Below are 19,247 nucleotides of genomic sequence, written 5' to 3' on the forward strand. Positions count from 1 at the left end.
TCGTTTGCATGAAGTGTTGAGTAATGTGTTAGGTTATGTTACTTTCGAAGCTTTTAAAATGCTTCATACTAGACTCTGAAATTTACAAATAACATTTAAATCTACAAGTAAAAATGATTTCCTTCCCTGTTTCACTGTCTTTTTCGGCGCACCGTGCAAAAGGACCATCTCTACCCGAATTTTTGACGTTTCCAAAACGTAAACAAACACACACACGGCGCAAATTGTCAAACCCCAGCGCGTGTTGTGCTATTTGCGATTTACAGCAACATCTATTGTACAACAGGCGGGCCCGAAAATGTTACGTACATTCGCGCTTACGGCAAGAATATTTGCGAAAACCTCGTTTCCCGCCTCGCTCGGTGGACACCACCTGCAGCAACCGGCCTGCGGTGCCGCATTATGGAAACAGTACACGAATCTTCCCCACAGCAAAGAGCTACCGGAGCAGAAAGCCGATGGTAGCGAAACGGCCAAACCCAATAGCAACACCACACCCGGGTTCGATGCGGAGAAGCGTAGAAAAGTGCTCGAGCTAGAGATAGAGGTGATGCGGCAGGAGGGTAGAAAGGTGCCCTCCGTCTCCACCATCAAGCCGGACCAGTGGGAACATCTGTTAGGTTTATCGTCCCGGTAAGCAGCTGAATCGTATGCCCTCCATTATGACTTTTAATCAATGACGAAAATGGAAACTTACACCTACGTTTTTTTTGTTGCAGAAACCAGCGCCGTCAGTACTACCTTTACCTGTGGAACATTGAAATGGTTCGATTGGGACAGAAGCTGAAAAAGGAGCGCAAGCAGGAAGAGATCGCCAAGCGGCGGGAAGAGCTAATGAAGGCGACGGCGGCAAACGATCACATCGTGTACGGGCTGTTTCACAACACAATGTTCCTGCGGATATACGACTCGAAGATGGATCACTTTCACAACAACCGGTAATACGATCTACCCGAACGATCGACATCGGATAGTAGTAACCGTTGGCCGCTTTTCCACCTTGACCTTTCCACAGGCTCGTTCAAGCGATGCAGTTCGGGTGCAATCTGGTGATCGATTGCTCGTACGATGATTACATGAACGATAAGGAGATGCGCAACACGGCGAAGCAGCTGATGCTGTGCTTCGCGCTCAACCGGTCCCACGAGGAACCGTTCAACATTCACCACTGCAATGCAAACTATGGCAAGACGACGATGAAACAGCTCGAAAAGCATCTGGTGCAGATCCACCAGCCCGAGTTCCCGTTCAACGTTACCGATCGGAGCTATACGGAGCTTTTCCCCAAAGAGCGGCTGGTCTACCTGACGCCGCACTGCAAGAACGATCTGACAGAGTTTAACCCAGACGATGTGTACATAATCGGCGCGATGGTGGACAAATCCTCCCAGGAGGCCGTTTCGCTCGGCAAGGCCAAGAAGCTTGGTCTGCGGATGGCACGGCTCCCGCTGGATCGGTACTTTCAGTTTAAGAGCGGCAAATCGCTCACCCTCGATCAGATGGTAGCGATCATGCTGGAGCTGAAAACGAGCAACAACTTCGAGAAAGCGTTCCAACACGTACCCCGCCGCAAGATAACGACGGTGGATGAGGCGGCAGCCAAAGAGCAGGAGATGCGAGAGGTGGCGAAATTCAAATTTAACTTCAACAACAAACGGACGGGCGATAAGCGAAACAATAGTAAACAAAGTTCCCAGCCCAAGTTAGGGAAAGGTAGGTATTAAATGAGAGACGCGAGTGAGAGGAAGCCATTGTGTGGCAGTTCTATATTGTAAGATTAAAAGATAGTCCAACCCGTCGTTGTACGGTAGACGGGTACAGTCTCCCCAGTCACAAGCGAAGATAGATGATGGTCGTTGCCTTTTGGTGTGCTTAATTGCGACGCCTTCGGGTTCTGCTGATACGCCACGCGTTCGGTTCCTCGTACTTGTTGTACAGCGGTTCCAGCCGTTGGTTCTTCTTGAACTTGCTGAGCTTCGTGGGGTCCGAGAAGCGGAAGAAGGCCGGTGCAAACTCTACCAACCATTTCGGATCGATCGTGGTCACCTCGCGCATGTACTCCTTCGTCGTCTGGACGAGCTCGTGATAGACAACCCTAGAAAGTGGAGAGCAAGTGGAGAAAAATAGAAATTAAAATGATTAGTAAAAATGAACCCAGGAGACTCTTAAACGAAAATCCATTTAAAGTCCTTACCATTCCGGTTGCCGGTTGAACAGTGCACTGGATGGATGAATGTAAACGACCTGCGAATCCACCAACGTTCGGTAGCCCTCCTGCGGGTCCTTCTTGGCCGCATTGCGGAAGAATCCAGAGCAGATCGCTTTCTGCACGCGTACCGTATTCTTGCCCGCCGAAACCACGTCCAGCTTGTGTCGATCCATAATGCCCAGCAGCTGCTTGCGCACGTCCTGTGCCCGCTTCAGCGTACGAATCTGGACAAAGTTCTCGTAACACCAGGCGTTCGAGAACTTATTATTCTTCCAGCTATTGTAAACGGCCAGCAGCGTCAAATGGTCACCCTCGATTTGGTTAAACTTTGCCTTCTTCTGATCGGCCAGTGCCTGTTTGTCCTTTGGCCGGTAGAACACGTTCTGCACCGAAAGCATCGAAACGATTGTCAGCACTTCGTCGGAGCACTGGAGCGCTACGGACATGATCAGCAGCTTAGAAAGGTTCGGCTCGAGCGGAAACTCTGCCATCCTTCGGCCGAGCCGCGTGAGCAAACCTTCATTGTCGAGGGCTGATAGCGAGTGGAGCTGTTCCAGCGCCATCACCAGCGATTCCACCGGCGGCGCATCCATGAAGTCAAAGTGCAGCAGATCGTTAATGCCCATCGTTTTCAGCTGCAGTACCGTGGTCGCAAGATTGGTTCGCTGAATTTCCGGCACCGGAGTGGGCAACATTTCATCCCGATAGGCGCGCTCCGTGTAGAGCCGGTAGGCTTTGCCCGGCCCGGTACGACCGGCACGGCCCGCCCGCTGTTTGGCGGCCGCTTGCGAGATGGGCGTAACCACCAGCGAATCCATGCCCGTCTTGGAGTTGTACACCTTCTGCTTGACGAAGCCGGGATCGACCACGTAGTAGATTCCGTCGATTGTTAGGGACGTTTCGGCGATGTTGGTTGCAATTACGACCTTACGGCTGCCGGGTGGGGCCGGATCGAAGATGCGCGTTTGCATTTCTGACGGGAGGGCAGAGTAGACGGGCAGGATGATGAGTTCTGGTACGTCCGGACCCAACGACTTCATCCGCTCGTACAAAATCTCACAGGCAGTATCAATCTCCTCCTGCCCGGTGAGGAAGAGCAGCACATCCCCGGGCGGTTCACGCAGATGGATCTGCATGACGGTGATGAGCGATGCGTCCAGATAGTCCGTTTCCGGCTCCTTCGTGTAGAGAATCTCCACCGGAAACGTTCGTCCGGGGATGGTAAAGATGGGTGCTTCGAAGAAATACTGCGAAAACTTGACCGCATCGAGCGTGGCGGACGTGACGATCAGCTTCAGTTCCGGTCGCTTCTGGACGGCTTGCTTCAGCAGCCCAAACAACACATCCGTGTGTATCGTACGCTCGTGCGCTTCGTCCAGCATGATGACCGAGTACGATTTGAGGTCAAAATCCACCAAACACTCACGCAACAACATACCGTCCGTCATGTACTTGATCACCGTTTCCTGGCTCGTGCAGTCCTCGAAACGGATCGTGTAGCCAACCTCCTGCCCGAGTCGGCAACCGTACTCCTCCGCCACGCGCTTCGCCACCGACATGGCCGCAACACGACGCGGCTGCGTACAGCCAATCTTGCCCCGCGCAATAAACCCGCTCTCCGCGAGATACTGCGTGATTTGCGTCGTTTTACCCGAGCCCGTCTCTCCGATCACGATCAGTATCTGGTTGTCGGTGACGGCCTTGATGAGATCGTCGCGCAGCTTGTAGATTGGCAGCGATTGGCGCTGCTCCACCAGGCTCATGTCGGTTTTGCGCCCGAACGAGCTCTTCTTGCCGCCAATGATGGCCTTCTTCCACTCCGGCACGTCCTGCGTGGACATGCCGACACCGCGCGTATTGGACGCCGCCGTCCGCTCGTCATCCTCATCCGGCAGCGGATCGATCCAGTTCTTGTTCATGTTGGTCGGCACCGCGTCCATCTCCTGCTCGCGCTGCAGCATCTTCTGCTCGCGCCGCTCCTTCGCCAGTGCCGTCTGCATCATGGCCGCCTGGGCGAGCGAACCGTCCGGATTCTTCACGATTCGCACCGGCGAAAGGTCGTGCAGGGCGCGTCCATGGCCCTGCAGGAACGGGGGCTCATCTTCCACGATTTCTATCTCAATGTCTGCCTCACTGTCCTCATCCTTCGGCAGCAGACCCGTCTCCTCGTCAAAGTCGGGCATCTCGGAGCGATCGATCACACCGGACGAGATCATTTGCTTAATCTCCCAGCGCTCGGGCGAAGAGATACGCGTCACCTTCTTGCGGGACGTTTCTTCCACCTGCTCCAGCGTGCCCTCCTGGAGGTTCAGCATCGACGGAACGGTCATTGGACGATCGGGATTGCGGGCGCCTGTTTCCCCATCGCCCCCTTCCTTCAAATGTGCGTGAGAAAGTGGGTTCAGATCCCGTCCGCTCGATTGTTCCACCTCTTTCATGCTGAGGGAAATTTTGTTCCCCGCCAGGGACATCACCTTCACCTTCACTTCGTCACCGCGGTTGACGACATCGGTCACGAGATTTACTCTGCCCTCGGTGGAAAGCTGCGAAATGTGCACCAAGCCTTCCTTTTTGCGCCGGAACCCATTCAGCTGTACGAAGCATCCGAACGCGACAATGTTCACCACGCGCCCGTCGTAGATATGGCCCGGTTCCGGCTCTTCCGGCATGGGTGGAGGCATTCTGCGCTTCTCCATGGCCGCAGGCGGTTCCCGGGAATTGCTTCGATTGCGATGGCGGGACCGTTCCTTCGAATTGCTGCGCGAACGGCTTCTTCTCGACCGCCGATCACGCTCCCGATCACGATCTCGATCACGGTCTCGACCTCCACGATCGCGGTCCCGGTCCCGGTCCCGGTCCCTTGTTCTATCTCGATCATGCCGATCACGACTTTTGGATCGACTTCTGCGTCTTCTATCCTTGGATCTGCTTCTTCTTCGACGATCCCGTGATTTGCTTCGATCCCGACGCCTGTCTCTCGATTTGCTGCGCTCTCTCCTTCGTTCGCGCGACTGGCTACGGCGATCGCGACGCTTCGCCACTTCCTTTTCCTCTTCGGTCGACTTGGAAGGGGCTAGATTCTCCAGCTCCGCAAACATGTTGTCCACCTCGAGCTGTTCGCGCGATTTTCCACCCTCTTTGCCTCCCTTCGATGGTGCCATCTGTTCCAACTCCGAAAACATATCGTCCACCACATCACCACCGCCCAGGGGTTTCTTTTCCTCCTTCCTGTCTTTATACTTTTCTATCCGCTTTTTGTCGTGCTTCGTGTCGTCCTCCGCTTCCTCGTCCGAGGAGTATGCCTTCTTGTTGTTCGGTATCGCCAAGCCGGGAAACTTGTACGCAAGGTTCTTGCCATCGTTTGCGTCGTCCTCGAACGCGGATGTGCTCTGCTTCCCGGAGGGCTTCATCAGCTGTATGATGCGCAGCAGGTTCGTAGTGAATGAGTCGGAAAATTCGGCCCCATTCTCGACTAGCACACGCTTGAACGCCTCGATGGTGGGATTTTTGTGTGCCAGATCGATGATAAATTCCGCTGCAAATGAGAAAAATACATTTATTTTATTGAAATACTGAGGTCATACAACACACTATCACACATCAAGCTCGATGCTTACCCAAATCTTTGTCGTTCAAGCCGAGATGGTTTTCCAGCTCCGTGCATATCTTGGACACCAGCGAAAGGTGCTCAAGCTGCTCCAATTCATCCATATTGGCTGGATGAAGCAGAAATACACAATTTTAACACGATTTTCGTAGACTTTTGCAAACACGATGAAAAGATGCGTATAAATTTGTGGTAAACAAACGCACTGACAGTTCATCTGTCATTAACCCTTCGCTGTACAAGGCGTTCAGTGCGAGTACTGTCAAATTATGATTTAAAATGATTAAATTTTTTCTTATTTGTTCTCTATAAAAGTTTTCTGATAATACATTCCATACAATTTGATTTTTACTTTAAAATATAATCAATTTCGTTAGAATCAATTCCATGAAATGTCACTTTTCGATGCACATCCAATCCTCCACCGTTGAGACAAAATGTAAACAACAACACTTGCGGTTCGGATCAGTTGCTCTTCTCGTTTCTTTCCTTTGCGTTCTTAAAAAAACGGTATTCCATCCGTCGTGATAACGCATCAAGTTACTTGTGATTAATCTACTCAAACCCTCTGACCAGTCTTATCGTTTGTGTACCATCATGCTTCAGCCCAAAGTTCTAACATCCGTTCTGAGCCAGGCGAATACGGGAGGCGTCGAAAACACGATGTACTTTACGCACAACCACGCACAATATGGAAAAGGTTCTGATTTACATGTCACTGATTTTCCCCCTTCCTTTTTCCAGCCTGCTCACACATGAAGGAGCACTGCTGGCGTTTTCCGGATTCGGCGACAAGGACGCCACGGTCACAGCGGCGATCGCGAGCAACATCTGGTCCGTTTACGAAAAGAATGGCCGCAACGCATTCCGAGAAGATCGACTCCAGTACGTGTTTCTGCAGTGTGAGAACGGTAACGTCGTCATTACGCAGGTGGCCAACCTGCTGCTCTGTCTGTACGCCCGGGACAGTGTGGGGCTTGGCATACTGAAGGAAAAAGCGCAAGCCCTTGCCACCTACCTGGAGGGACCGCTGAAAGAGATCGCTACATCGTAGGAGGGCCAAACTTTTGTTACATTGATATTTATTAGAGCTTAATACATTTGCGTTCACTTATTGCCGGCACGCTTGTATAAAAGGACGGAGTGATTTTTGTTGATGGAAAAGTTTGTCACCGCCGCGAGGGATTCCTTCTGCGCGAAGGCCTTAATCTTGTCGGTATGTTCTTTAATTTCCTCTTTGCTGAATACGGTCAGCTGACGCGTTTCGAAGCACACGAGGCAGCTCTCCTTCCAGGCGCGGCTAAACCCGTCCTTAACCAAGCCCAGATAGTTGCTTGCCACAAATACGACATCGAACTTGCCAGCAAACCGCTCCATCTCGTGCATCCGCAAAACGTCCTCCACAGAAAGGAAGTGAATGGATAAATTTTCGCACCTCAAAAGGGGTTTGTTGTAATGTATGGCTTCCGCTGACTCGGTGCGTGCCTCGTGTTTGTTGAGATTTTTCCCCGCATCCAGCTGGTGCGCACCGTACTGATGGATGTCCTTCGGATCGAAGCAGTACGGGTTCCGGTTTTGAATTTCGTACACTATCTGCAGCACATTGCGCTCCGTCACATCGGTCGAGCGGAAATCGTTCACACCATGCTTGGAGCGGGAAAGCCTCTCCTCGGCACACTTGTGCCCGAACGCGATGTACGGACCGGTCATGTTATCACCAACCGAACCACGGTGCAGAAACCCTTTCCCGTTGCGCACCAACCCGACGGCAAACGTTTTGTTCGGATCGCTCTGCTCGTACTCGGGAAAGGTGAAGGCGATTCCCGTCTCCCGCCAGTGCTTGTACTCCTGGGGGCACACCTGCTTCGCACCGTTTTCCCGCAGTCGCATCTGCAAATCCCAATCGAATGCACCGTTGCGATGATTGTACCGCTCACCGAGCTGCACGCGCAACCGATCCTCCCAGTAGCGTGCAATATTGAACACGTGTTCCGGCGCATTGGTCCAGAAGCGAAACACGTTCTCGAGCTGGTCGCGCTCCTTGTATCGTAGCGTTTCGTAATTGAACATCGGTGCTTGGCGCTGCGCGTACTCCGCGTCGGTGATGATGTCGGTCAGCTCTTTCGCCTTACTGCTCAAGTAGGCACTGCTGAACGGGCGGATGAGATTGTTTCCAAAGAGGTCCATAAAGAGATGCGTTTTGCCTTTGAGCGAGAGCAGTTCCGGATCTTCGAAAGCGACCGCAAGCAGCACCATATGCCGTGCCAGCAGTTCGATGCATCCTTCCGCCAGATACACGTTGACTTTCAGGCCGGGATGAAGGAATAGTTGCGATGCGGTCGCCAGGATGTGTCGCGGGTCACCGCTGCCGAACAGTAAAATGTTCAAGCTTTCCGGTAGAGACTCATCGGCTGATAATTTCTTCTGGTATTGCTGGATAAAATTAAGAGCTTCACAGAATCCCCAAAACATCGTGACCGAACGTGAAATGCACCGGTTGTACTGCAGAGAGTACTGCTGCGCTAGTGTTGCTGCAAATAACAAGTCACTGGGCAGTTGCTATCGTAAACCCCGTTCCCATGGTAACCGTCGAACGCTTCGATGGCTGTGTTTCGGTAGAACTTGTTCCTTTTCACGAAAAAAATGTTTCAAATTTAAAAGAATATATTTTTCTTCGCATTCTGCATAATAATAGTTGTGAAATCAGATTCTGCATTGATCGTATAATATTTGCCCTAATTTTTACTTTTCACGTGATGTTAAACAAAAAAATAATCTCTCATCGCTTCGATTGCGTAGTTCTTACAAGCTATTCAAACAACGCGTCAGCAGTTAAAAGTCGCAGTTAACGGTGCGCAGTAAACATGTCTTGTGTGGTGGTGGTGGCAGTTGAAGGTAGCACAGCTTTTGATTCGATATCGATTGATTGTGAAGCGCGGAGCTTCGTTTTTAGTCTTCCATCTTGACCGGGCGCGAACCAACCCCTCCGGCCTGATCGAACACCAAATTCGCCACCTCGAAGGCAAGCTGAACGGCATTCGCTCGCGTATCGGCCTCGGCATACACCCGCACAATGTCCTCCGTTCCAGAGGGCCGCACAAAGGAACGACCTTTCGGGAACTTGGCTACGATTTCGTTGATCGAATCCTGCAGTCCCGCCGGCGCAACCACGACCCGATCGGCATCCGTGACGGTGATCACGTTCCGATCGGCAAGGTACACTTTCTCCAGCACATTCGGTAAGTCGGTGTAGCTCGCCAGCCAGTCGTCCAGGTTCCAGCCCTTCGCGTGAAGCACCGTCTCGACCAGCAGCATATCGGAGATGGCATCGCCCACCGTTTCGTTCGTTAGGTCGATCATTTGCAACAGTCTGGCCGCCGTTTTGCGCTGCTCCTCGGTGCGGCTCTCATCCTGGCTCGCCGCCCGTATCGCCTGCTTGGCCTTCTCGCTGTAAATGATCGTACCGTGCCCGTTTGCCTCAAAGTACACGCCAACGTCATACTCGAGCGCCTTGTGGTGCAAATGCTTGACGCCGGTGCGTGTGCAGCTGACCGGGATCTTCATACGATTGACGATGTAATCCGTCGACGCTCCGTTCGCATACGCCGTCTGCACCAGACCCATCTCCAGCTGGACGCCACACTGCTCGATCAGGTCCTTCAAATAGCCCGCCAGCAGGGTCGCTATCCGGTCGCCATCCAGCAGACGGAACGTTCCCTCCTTATCCGTGAAGTAGTACACCACACGGTCAGCGTCACCGTCCACCGAGCAGCAGCGACCACTGGCCAGTGCTGCCTCCTCGGGCAGTCCCTCCGGCACGCGATGGTTCGTTTTCACGAAATCGGCTCCACATTTGAAGTTAATCTTTCCATTGCTGTTAAACACCTTCACGTTCAGTGCGCCGTTCAGCTTTTTGATGAAACCGAGCATCTTCAGCGACCCGACACCGTTCGCACCGTCGTAGTACAGCTGGTTGCGATAGTTGCCCGGCTCAGCCTGCTCCCCGCGCAGCGCCTTGAACGCCGCTATCAGCTTGCCCATGTAGCCTTCCTCCGTGGGCAGCCCGTACGCGTTCTGCGTGTTGGTGCAGGTTACGAAATAGTGCAACATCGGTGTCGTCACGATGCCAAACTCGGTGACCGTCCCCTTCAGCGCCAGTATACCGTTCACGACGGCACGCGATAGCTGCGGGCTGTGGTAGCGCGTGTCCATACCGACAAACACCTTCGCCGGTTCGTTATTGTCGATTTGCTCGTCCTCGCAGATTTTCGCCACCTGCGCCTCCAGCCCGCTGTCGGGTACGTTGACCAGATCGGTGGCCAGCTGCTCCCACCGCTGCTCCAACATTTCGCCGAGCGGGTCGATCAATTTCACCCCATTATCGTGCTCCGGATTGTGGGAAGCCGTTATCATGACACCGATCGCTTGGCTCGCTTTCGCCCGCGACCGTAGCGCCGCCAGCAAGCCCATTCGATACATAACGTAGTCCAGGTTATCAGCACTGCGGCGATGTGTGGGTGAAAGCGGGATGGGCAGAAAGGGAGGGAGAAGAGAAGAAAGGAAAGGAAAGAACACATTAAAAGATAAGCGTTTTATTGGACCACATATCCGCACCGCACACTGTGTGGGGTAGTAAGCAGCAAAAGTGGTTTCCACCGAACCCGGAACAGAATATCCATTTCGCATGGCCTACTGGAGAACGGGCGTGGACTAGAAAGGAGCCTTTCACTTTTCTTTGTGTGCCGTGTGTGTGTGCGTGTGTCCCTCACACACTACTTACTGCGATCGGAATCCGGCCGTTCCATACTGGATATCCTTCTGCGATTCCTTCTTCTGGTGGTACTCCTTGGCGAATGCAAACACCGAACGCAAGTTGACGGACATTTTCGCCAGAATGTTGCGGATGATCTGTTTGCCCTAAACTGAACCGAAAAAACACAAAACCGGTATTTTGGCTTAAAGCTTAACTTCCGACCGACGTTTACCGCGTACTCGTGGAGAGCGCGTTTGTTTAGCGACCAAAACAGAAAAATGTTCAAACTCGTTCAACGTCAGCAGCGAATGGTCGTGGTTGGCCAGCAAGGGATGAAAGAAGAAAGAAAACAACCCCTGCCCCGTTTGACAGCTGACAGCGCTGTTTGAACGGCTGCTTTGTTGTTTTGAATTGTGCGATTTCCAAAGAACGACAAACATGCAAAAGGCGTTTGAAAAGATGGGTAAGTTTGGTGACTTTGGTGGTAGCAAAACTGTATATTTTCTAGAAAACAAGATCAAACTACAATTACTGCTATAAAATTCTTCCTTATTTCTCTGTGTCGCTCGACTCTTCGCCGTAGCTGTAAGCAAGCATCTGTAACTCTGGGGGCACGGATAGATTAGGAAGCTTTAAGTCCCCCTGGGATCCAGAAAAGGAGGTCAGGCTCGACAGTGACTGGTAGCTGGTCTCATCACCCTCGTACGCATAGCATCGCACATCGTCTTGTGGGTAAGCGTCAGCAGCTTGGTCGCAAGCAGCCCTCTTGCGCAGGAGGAACGTTCCAAGGTATTGATCGTTGTTAATATTAGCATAGTGAATTGTGTCCAGGTCCATCAGGTTTAAGCGTCCTAGAACCGCGTTGAGATCGTAAATAGTGTCACACTCTCCCCCACCCTCCTCCTCGTAATGAACAACCGTGCCCCGTGGATGGTCCATCTCCTTGTCATGCCATTCGTCATGGCTCGTCTTGTGTGCGATTATGAAAAATAGTAGCACGATCAACAAAATAATACAGGCGATAATTACGTATAGGTAGTACGATGTAAAGCCAATGGATGCGATGAGAGCTACAGAGCGACTAATGCATTCCGAGTTGACATTCTTTGCTAGGCTGGGCAGACCGAGATCGTACGTCCGCTCGTTGATGGTGAGATTGCGCAGGCAGCCACTGAAACCCTTGTCCTGTGGCACGTACGTCCAGTTGAACAGCGATCCGAGGTAGTCTAGGTTGACCGCAGCTCCTCCGAGTTGCAGTGGAGCGTTTACGTTTAGGAACCGATTTGGTCCCTTTGGCGCATCCAGACTCATGCACGTGGACAGCTTGCAGTTGTCGACGATCATCTCGATTGTCTGCGGTTGCAGCACGATCTCTACGGTGAATGGCTTGCCCTGGGGGAATCGATGCCGATGTTCGATGCGGATAGTACCACTGCCGTAGTCGAGCAGCAACACAGGGAGTCCCTTCACGAGCTCCAACGCTAAGAAGTCCGGCACAGGCAGACGAGGATTATAGTTCAGTGGACCAATGTACATCACCAATCCATCTTCCTGTTGTGGAGATAGTTCAACGCTGATTCGCGTCATGTTGCAAGGACTGGTCGGGGGATAAAGCGCATATCCACTGCCATAGAACCCGATTCCAAGCATCTCACAATGAGGACCTTCAAAGCCCTCGGGACAGGAGCAGCGATCGTTCACCAAGAAACCTCCATTCAGACATGTGAGCGACGGCGATGGAGCCTCACACACACACTCTGCCTGTACGAATGCATTCACACCCACAAACGAGCTGGTGTTGGTATATACCGCAATAGGGACGTTCGACTTGTAAAGCGTATTCTTGCACGATAGCTCACAGTTGCGACCTTCTTCGATACACTCGTCAATGCCCACCATAAGTACCGAAAGACCAACGTCCTCTTCCAACTGATGAAGCTGATAGCTCATCATTCCGTTGAGTCGTTCAGGTGCGTAATAAGGACTGCCATGGGCCGAGAACCGAACATCCAGGAAGGTTCCGTTGTCATTGTCGCGTTTCAACACGGTGAACACATCCACGTTCTCTCGGCTAACGTTGAGCGTGTTTGCAATGCTCGCCTGCAGTCGATCTTTGGGCGTTGTGAGCTGACCAGGTGTACGCGATACGAACTCTTCCGCAGTTACATTATGGAAACGGATCGATCCACTCTTATCCACTGCTTCCTCTGGGATCTCTTTCACCGTTACTGTCACTTTGGCTGTGACATTATGGCGCGGGAAATGTCTGGAGTGCTCAATCACGTGGAAGTTCAGTTCATAATCTCCCCTACGTGTACCTTGAAGCATGGTGATCATACCTGTGTCCCTGTTTAAATCGAAAAAGGCTACCGACTGATGACGGGTAGCATCATCCCATATGAACGTCTTATCTGGAAGATCCCAGTCGTCCGGATCGTCCACGTACACGCGTCCAACTTCCGTGTTGGGTGATTCTCCTTTGTAGTTGTACACGAAGATGCGACTTTTACCTGGCCTCATCTCGTTGTCGTTGTCGTCACCGATTACCAGATGTAGCATGCTGACAGCGCTCATAGGTTCTTCGCCAGAGTCTCTAATGAGGATGGGAATTTGGTACTCCTTTTGCTCCTCTCGATCGAACTCAACCAACGCGTGCAGTTCCTCGCCTTGAACTTTGAAACGTTTCTTGATCTCATAACGCGCATTAGGATCGATGCTAAAATGGAACGGTGGACCGTTCTGAGACTCGTCAACGTCATCTGCCCTCAGCTTTACAATCAAACCTGGCGGCCTGTTTTCGCCCCAAACGACAGGCATTGTATTCGAGAGTCGAGGTGCATTGTCGTTGATATCTTCCAAAGATATGATCACAGTGGCTGGCGTTTTTTTGCCCGCACCATCCTCATCCGTCGCGGTGATAATAAACTGCCAGCGCTTGGAGCCTAGCGGAGGATCCCGATCTAGCGCTCTCTTGAGCCGCAAGCATCCACTATCGTCGATCTCTATCGCATCATCGTATTCGTCGACGTAAAAGAATCGAATGTGCTGCGGATCGCTTCGATTCTCGATGTCCGGATCATACGCCTGAACGGTCATTATACACCCGGATGGGATCGTTTCTTCTGGTATCGTTACATTACGAAGACCTGTGAAGCGTGGTGGATTATCGTTGACATTTTTGACTTTGATAGAGACTGTCGCGTTGTCCTGGAAGATCCCATCATCAACCTGAACGATCAGCGTGTACTCACGAACCGTCTCGTAATCGAGCCGGTTGTTGATCGAGATACGACCGGTGTTGTTGTCAATTTTGAAAGCAAGTCCTTCATTACCGGAGACAATTGTATAATATAACAGGGATGTTGCATCGGGGTCTCTTGCCGTCACCTCAATTACTGGCGTGTTAATGTTCTCATCCTCCGGCACGCCCTCTACCACGAAATGCTGACTAGTGAACGCTGGCTTATTGTCATTTTTATCCATCACCTTGATGAATAAGAGCTTGGTAATACTGTTTGGCTTACCATTTCGATACAGCGCCGATGGAGAATTGTCTTCTGCTACTACCTTGAGCTGATAAGAATCAGTTTGTTCGCGATCAAGCGCTGCCAGTGTCTTGATTTGACCCGTTATATTATCAATGTGAAACAAATGTTGACTTTCGTCCTCGAATCGATACGACACGATATTGTTGGCCGGTGTGCCATCCAGATCATAGGCCTTTACTACCATTACCGGCGTTTCGGGTGGTTCATTTTCAAGGACTGCACCGGATGTCATTTCTGGAAACACCGGTATAATATCATTCTCATCCAGCACCTGGATCTTTAGAACGGCTTCAGCAATCAGGTCGTCCGAATTCTTAACACTCACTGTGAGAGTATACTCTGCTATGATTTCATAATCGAGCGCCTTACCCAGCTTGATCGTGGCCACGTTGTTCAGCTGCTCCAGTAGGAACGTGTGCTTTGAATTTGTTTCCTCTGTTCGACCTTGGATCAGTTCGAAGATGACTTCCGGTTTCTCTGGGATGGCTGAATTGGCCTCAAATATTGCTATCGGCTTAGAGTAATCTTTAAACGTTTCATTCAGCACAATCGTTTCTTCTGGCAACTTGGAAAAGTATGGAGACCGTTTATTCGATTCCATGACGAGTATTTTAACTTCCACATCTGTATGATGCACGGGTTCGCCCTGTTGGTTTAAATTGTATGCTCTCACGTGGATCAAGTAATGCTGACCAGGACTACGATCGATCTGTTTAACCAGGGTAACTAAACCATTGTTCTCATTAATCTGGAAGAAACTGCTGTCTGGGAGACTCTGCAATAGTTCGTACTTGATGAGACTGTTATCGCCGTCATCCATATCCGTCGCCGAGATAGTACCAACACGCTGGTTCACCTTCATATCTTTCGCTACCGACTCTTCGTAGCGTACCTTGTCAAATACTGGTGAATTGTCGTTGATGTCTACAATTTTTACCTTCAGCGTGCAAACATCGTCTAGTCTAGGTCGCCCATCGTCTGTCGCCCGCACAGAGATGTAGATCTCCTTCTCACGGATCGGCTCATCTCGGTCAAAGACGTGGACCGTTGTGATTTCTCCCGTGTTCTTATCAATTCGGAAGCGTACTCGTTCACCAGGTGTTGTCATAAGGCTGTACTCGATAATTTGATTTGGATCTGGATCGATTGCATTCACGTGCAGGACCGGCGTACCAACTGGCTGTTCCTCCTTTAGCATTGGCTTGTAGCTATCACACTCATTGAAGGTTGGTTTACGATTTTCGACCTGATTCGCTGAAAATTCATGTGGTGAATTTCTCCTTTTTCTTGTTGCATCTGGATGAAGTGTGTCATCTTGTCTCTCCTGTGAGCTGAACACTGGAAGGAGCGAGTGATGAGGTTTAGGCTGATTTTCTGAAGGCATTTTATCGCTCTCTCTATCATTGTGTCCCGTTGATGCTAATAGAGACACGTAACAGTGTGATGTTAACAGGAGCAAAGTTAATAATACTCTTGATGGATACATTATTGTTCATGGATCGTTGTAACATCGAATGAAGTAGTTGATCATCTTTCTTATTACATTCTGCACGTGTTGTCCAGTGTTGAGCTCTGATAGGCTAAACAACGTAAAATAAAAATTAAAAATTAGAGATGCATTAAATTTTTAACTAACAGCTCAAATAACAGCTATCACACCACAAACATTTACACAATATTCAGACTTTGGACTACCGTTTTCAAACACTTTTTTCCCTTCTACCTGTATTAGCGCAAACTGATAAGCTGGAAGCATTTACGGATAGCATATTTTACACACGCGACAACTTGTGTACATATTGACGATCCTGATTCACTTCCTTATCAACATCCAACGGCTGGTTAGATTCGATTACCTACGACAATGATTAGATTTAGGTAATCACTCAAATTAGAAATTAAAAATGATTAAATTACACAACAAGCCGTCGTCTTGTTTGTACTGCAAACTGTAACAAAACAGTTAGGATGTTTTATTCGAAAAGTCGGCTGAAAGATAACGAAACTCTCTTTGCAAGAAAATACATTGGAACCAAACAAATTGTATTATCTTTATGCATCCTACAACGCTTGTAAGTTATTTGAAATTATTCTGTTACTGTCCGTTGATGTGGCGAGCAACGCGTTCTCAATATTGTACGTCACAGGCCGAATGCTCAAATGTAAATGTCGTTATGGCAACGCAGACGTAGCTCCTTGCCATTACAACCTTGACGATATCGGTGCACCTTTATCTCTCTTATCTGCAAGTCAGCATATCTTAGATTTGACATTATCTTCTTGAGCGATATCAGCTTCAAAATGATGCTAACTCAGCGGTCAGTTCAGCTTTATCAGCCAAGTTAGCTGGCAACGGCAAGTTAATCATAGGTTTAGAACACATTCCATTTGCACCGCTCCAATATTGCGCTTATTTTCGTGGACAGGCAACGGCAACACTTTTAAGCACTTTTAGCACACAATACAATTCACCTAACTCACTATAACAAAACACTTTCAAGACGATTCACCTAAAATCTGCTACGGCAATGCAAGCAAAAGAAACTGTTCGTTTCCTGTGGTAACTGGTCAGCCAATGAAATGGGCTTACTTCGATTGAGCGCCGATCCGATAGCGACGAGGCTGCTGATGCGATTGAAGCGGGTGTTCAGTTCAAGGCGTCGTATCAGTAAAAAAACGGACAAGGTATGACTAATTGATGATATCCGTATGACCAAATATTAGTCACAAAATTGATCAGATATCTATGCATCTAAATTTGAATCATTGCTCTATTTGTAGTTTCTTATCAGTGTTCTGACGGATTGTACAATTCGATACATTGTGGTTATTTATTTATTTATTTAATTACATTTGTTGATTGTTATGCATTTTGTAGAAATTCTTTCTACTTTATTGTAAATCTTGAGAAGGTGGACCTATTGTTCATGATGTTTTCTTTTTTGCAGCTTTGTTCGATGTAAACGACCCTTTGCTTTGCTCCCGGATTGTGATGTGGGCCGATTTGTTAGCTGGGAATCAGTCCAGCGTCAGCTGTCAAAGTAACAATCAAATCGAAAGGAGAAAAGCGTCTCGAATTTTGCGGACCTTTTGATATTGTAATTGTAAACTGTTTTACACAAATTAACTTGAAGAAAACCCTCCCACGTAGTTAATAAACGATGTCGCTGGTGTGCAGTAGTAAGTATTCGTCGATTACGCTCGTGTTTGCGCTCTATTGCGGTAAATGCTGCGTCCGGCCTACGGAAAAGTAAGGTTATGTTGCGCCCTTCGTAATAAACATCTTCTATCGCCCCCTTTTTTGCAGTATCAAACGAAGTACCGGAACATCCTTGTATATCGCCGAAATCGGGTGCTATCTTTGAGCGCCGGCTGATTGAGAAGTACATCGTAGAGAATGAGTGCGATCCAATCAACGGACAGCCGCTAACGGCGGAAGAATTGATCGATGTGAAAAGTAGGTGCAATGGGACATCAATGTACGCCCAGCTTGACGGTCGACACTTATCCCGCTTTTACCTGGTTTCTTCGCAGCTCCTCCGATCGTGCGTCCGAAGCCACCGAGTGCAACGAGTATTCCAGCCACACTGAAAACGATGCAAGATGAGTGGGACGCACTGATGCTGCATTCGTTTACCCAGCGGCAACAGCTACAAACCGCCCGCCAGGAACTGTCCCACGCACTCTACCAGCACGATGCGGCCTGCCGTGTCATCGCGCGGCTCAACAAAGAGGTGGCCGCGGCCCGCGAAGCGTTAGCCACCCTGAAACCACAGACGGGTATGTCTGCAATCCAAGCCGCACCGCAACCGTCGATTGCGTCGGAGGCGGGTGGTGTTGCTGCCCAGCCTATCGAACAGGCTGGCATGAGTGCGGAAGTCATCCAGAAGCTACAGGACAAAGCGACCGTGCTTACGCAGGAGCGCAAGAAGAAGGGCCGTACCGTGCCGGAGGAGTTGGTTAGCCAGGAGAAGCTGCGCGGCTTTCTCACGCTCGCCTCCCATCCCGGGTTGCATTCTGCTAGTGTGCCCGGCATTCTAGCGCTGGACATCAATCATTCCGATCAGAGCAAAATCTTAACCGGTGGCAACGATAAGAATGCGACCGTATTCAACAAAGACACCGAACAGATCGTGGCCGTACTGAAGGGTCACACGAAGAAGGTGACGAAGGTAATCTTCCACCCCGAGGAAGACACTGTCATTACGGGCTCGCCGGACTGCAACATACGCGTATGGCATGTGCCCACCTCCCAGACGCAGCTGCTGCTGCGATGCCACGACGGGCCCGTAACCGGTCTTTCGCTACACCCGACCGGAGATTACGTGCTGTCCACCTCGTCCGACAAGCACTGGGCGTTCTCGGACATACGGTCGGGCCGGTTGCTCACGAAGGTAGCGGATACGGCAGAGTATGGCCTCACGTCCGCTCAGTTCCATCCGGACGGGCTGATCTTCGGTACGGGCACGGAGGACTCGCAGGTGAAGATCTGGGATCTGAAGGAGCAAAGCAATGTGGCAAACTTCGCGGGCCATACCGGACCAATCACGGCCATTTCGTTCTCCGAGAACGGTTACTATCTGGCCACCGCTGCGGATGATGCGTGCGTAAAGCTGTGGGATTTGCGCAAGCTGAAAAACTTCAAAACCATCCAGCTGGATGATGGTTACGAGGTGAAGGACCTGTGCTTCGATCAGAGCGGAACGTATCTGTCGATTGCCGGCACGGATATTCGGTATGTTTTGGGAGGATATAACGTTAGACCGTACAAAGATAAAAGGCTCATTGAATATTTTTGTTTCATTTCAGTGTCTATCTCTGCAAACAGTGGCAGGAGCTGAAGGTATTCAATGATCACACGGCACTGGCAACGGGCGTTCGATTTGGCAAACATGCACAGTACATCGCGTCGACGAGCATGGACCGTACATTGAAATTGTACGGTATTGAATAAACGAGGCCGGATGGATTCACTTACCCTTCAATTACATACCGGGAGGAATAGGAGGAATAGAATAGCAGTGCGTAAAGTGTGGCATTCATGTAAAATCATCTCCTTTTTGATCAATAAATAAGCTACTGACGATGAAATTGTGTGAGGGGATATTTTTCAAAAGAATAACCATTTCC

General features: G+C 50.2%; 7 protein-coding genes across 11 annotated transcripts; 3 read left to right on the forward strand and 4 right to left on the reverse strand.

Moving 5' to 3' along the window:
• The first annotated feature begins 181 nt into the window (after window positions 1–181).
• On the forward strand, window positions 182–2,153 carry LOC1269920 (mitochondrial ribonuclease P protein 1 homolog). The gene is made up of 3 exons (XM_308574.5): window positions 182–633; window positions 720–938; window positions 1,016–2,153. The coding sequence occupies exons 1-3, from the start codon at window positions 299–301 to the stop codon at window positions 1,722–1,724; spliced, it is 1,263 nt and encodes a 420-aa protein (XP_308574.5). The 5' UTR covers window positions 182–298; the 3' UTR covers window positions 1,725–2,153.
• On the reverse strand, window positions 1,736–5,969 carry LOC1269919 (ATP-dependent RNA helicase DHX8). The gene is made up of 3 exons (XM_308573.5): window positions 5,827–5,969; window positions 2,195–5,744; window positions 1,736–2,095 (listed from the first exon to the last, which is right to left on the reverse strand). The coding sequence occupies exons 1-3, from the start codon at window positions 5,918–5,920 to the stop codon at window positions 1,873–1,875; spliced, it is 3,867 nt and encodes a 1,288-aa protein (XP_308573.5). The 5' UTR covers window positions 5,921–5,969; the 3' UTR covers window positions 1,736–1,872.
• Window positions 5,970–6,098: 129 nt separating this feature from the next.
• Window positions 6,099–6,952, forward strand: LOC1269918 (ragulator complex protein LAMTOR2 homolog). The gene is made up of 2 exons (XM_308572.2): window positions 6,099–6,481; window positions 6,561–6,952. Exons 1-2 carry the CDS (start codon window positions 6,414–6,416, stop codon window positions 6,868–6,870), a joined length of 378 nt encoding a protein of 125 aa, XP_308572.1. The 5' UTR covers window positions 6,099–6,413; the 3' UTR covers window positions 6,871–6,952.
• Window positions 6,885–8,288, reverse strand: LOC5667068 (dynein axonemal assembly factor 3 homolog). Its single transcript, XM_001687951.2, has one exon. The coding sequence runs from the start codon at window positions 8,286–8,288 to the stop codon at window positions 6,924–6,926; it is 1,365 nt and encodes a 454-aa protein (XP_001688003.2). The 3' UTR covers window positions 6,885–6,923.
• Window positions 8,289–8,462: 174 nt separating this feature from the next.
• Window positions 8,463–10,733, reverse strand: LOC1269916 (phosphoacetylglucosamine mutase). Its single transcript, XM_308570.5, has 2 exons — window positions 10,597–10,733; window positions 8,463–10,317 (listed from the first exon to the last, which is right to left on the reverse strand). The coding sequence occupies exons 1-2, from the start codon at window positions 10,698–10,700 to the stop codon at window positions 8,766–8,768; spliced, it is 1,656 nt and encodes a 551-aa protein (XP_308570.4). The 5' UTR covers window positions 10,701–10,733; the 3' UTR covers window positions 8,463–8,765.
• A 160-nt stretch (window positions 10,734–10,893) lies between these two features.
• On the forward strand, window positions 10,894–19,208 carry LOC1269914 (pre-mRNA-processing factor 19). Of its 3 annotated transcripts, none has more exons than XM_061663682.1 (6): window positions 10,894–11,032; window positions 11,153–11,358; window positions 17,066–17,297; window positions 17,425–17,574; window positions 17,652–18,852; window positions 18,927–19,208. In XM_061663682.1, exons 3-6 carry the CDS (start codon window positions 17,279–17,281, stop codon window positions 19,069–19,071), a joined length of 1,515 nt encoding a protein of 504 aa, XP_061519666.1. In that variant the 5' UTR covers window positions 10,894–11,032; window positions 11,153–11,358; window positions 17,066–17,278; the 3' UTR covers window positions 19,072–19,208. The 3 variants fall into 3 exon arrangements, with proteins under 3 accessions (XP_061519666.1, XP_061519664.1, XP_308568.4); XM_061663680.1 differs by having other exon boundaries at window positions 11,153–11,301; XM_308568.5 differs by lacking the exons at window positions 10,894–11,032; window positions 11,153–11,358 and adding an exon at window positions 16,624–16,802.
• Window positions 11,034–16,753, reverse strand: LOC1269915 (DE-cadherin). Of its 3 annotated transcripts, XR_009767194.1 has the most exons (3): window positions 16,035–16,239; window positions 15,841–15,973; window positions 15,416–15,697 (listed from the first exon to the last, which is right to left on the reverse strand). XR_009767194.1 is itself a non-coding variant. In XM_308569.4 (2 exons), exon 2 carries the CDS (start codon window positions 15,601–15,603, stop codon window positions 11,119–11,121), a length of 4,485 nt encoding a protein of 1,494 aa, XP_308569.4. In that variant the 5' UTR covers window positions 15,604–15,697; window positions 16,708–16,753; the 3' UTR covers window positions 11,034–11,118. The 3 variants fall into 3 exon arrangements, 1 of the variants encoding a protein (XP_308569.4); XM_308569.4 differs by lacking the exons at window positions 15,841–15,973; window positions 16,035–16,239 and adding an exon at window positions 16,708–16,753 and having other exon boundaries at window positions 11,034–15,697; XR_009767195.1 differs by having other exon boundaries at window positions 15,898–16,239.
• Window positions 19,209–19,247: the final 39 nt, after the last annotated feature.

This window comes from Anopheles gambiae, chromosome 2, assembly GCF_943734735.2.
Source record: "Anopheles gambiae chromosome 2, idAnoGambNW_F1_1, whole genome shotgun sequence".
Classification (NCBI taxonomy): domain Eukaryota; kingdom Metazoa; phylum Arthropoda; class Insecta; order Diptera; family Culicidae; genus Anopheles; species Anopheles gambiae.

Bases quoted from the DNA above. Each gene is read 5' to 3' on its own strand.
- LOC1269918 (XM_308572.2), top strand. From the start codon at position 6,414: ATGCTTCAGCCCAAAGTTCTAACATCCGTTCTGAGCCAGGCGAATACG. The intron at 6,482-6,560 runs GTACTTTACGCA...TCCTTTTTCCAG, and splicing joins GGAGGCGTCGAAAACACGAT to CCTGCTCACACATGAAGGAG.
- LOC1269914 (XM_061663682.1), top strand. The intron at 17,575-17,651 runs GTAGGTGCAATG...GTTTCTTCGCAG, and splicing joins AGAATTGATCGATGTGAAAA to CTCCTCCGATCGTGCGTCCG. The intron at 18,853-18,926 runs GTATGTTTTGGG...GTTTCATTTCAG, and splicing joins ATTGCCGGCACGGATATTCG to TGTCTATCTCTGCAAACAGT.
- LOC5667068 (XM_001687951.2), bottom strand. From the start codon at position 8,288: ATGTTTTGGGGATTCTGTGAAGCTCTTAATTTTATCCAGCAATACCAG.
- LOC1269915 (XM_308569.4), bottom strand. From the start codon at position 15,603: ATGTATCCATCAAGAGTATTATTAACTTTGCTCCTGTTAACATCACAC.
- LOC1269919 (XM_308573.5), bottom strand. From the start codon at position 5,920: ATGGATGAATTGGAGCAGCTTGAGCACCTTTCGCTGGTGTCCAAGATA. The intron at 5,745-5,826 runs GTAAGCATCGAG...TCTCATTTGCAG, and splicing joins CTTGAACGACAAAGATTTGG to CGGAATTTATCATCGATCTG. The intron at 2,096-2,194 runs GTAAGGACTTTA...TCCACTTTCTAG, and splicing joins TTCAACCGGCAACCGGAATG to GGTTGTCTATCACGAGCTCG.
- LOC1269920 (XM_308574.5), top strand. From the start codon at position 299: ATGTTACGTACATTCGCGCTTACGGCAAGAATATTTGCGAAAACCTCG. The intron at 634-719 runs GTAAGCAGCTGA...TTTTTGTTGCAG, and splicing joins CTGTTAGGTTTATCGTCCCG to AAACCAGCGCCGTCAGTACT. The intron at 939-1,015 runs GTAATACGATCT...ACCTTTCCACAG, and splicing joins GATCACTTTCACAACAACCG to GCTCGTTCAAGCGATGCAGT.
- LOC1269916 (XM_308570.5), bottom strand. From the start codon at position 10,700: ATGTCCGTCAACTTGCGTTCGGTGTTTGCATTCGCCAAGGAGTACCAC. The intron at 10,318-10,596 runs GTAAGTAGTGTG...ACATCGCCGCAG, and splicing joins ACGGCCGGATTCCGATCGCA to TGCTGATAACCTGGACTACG.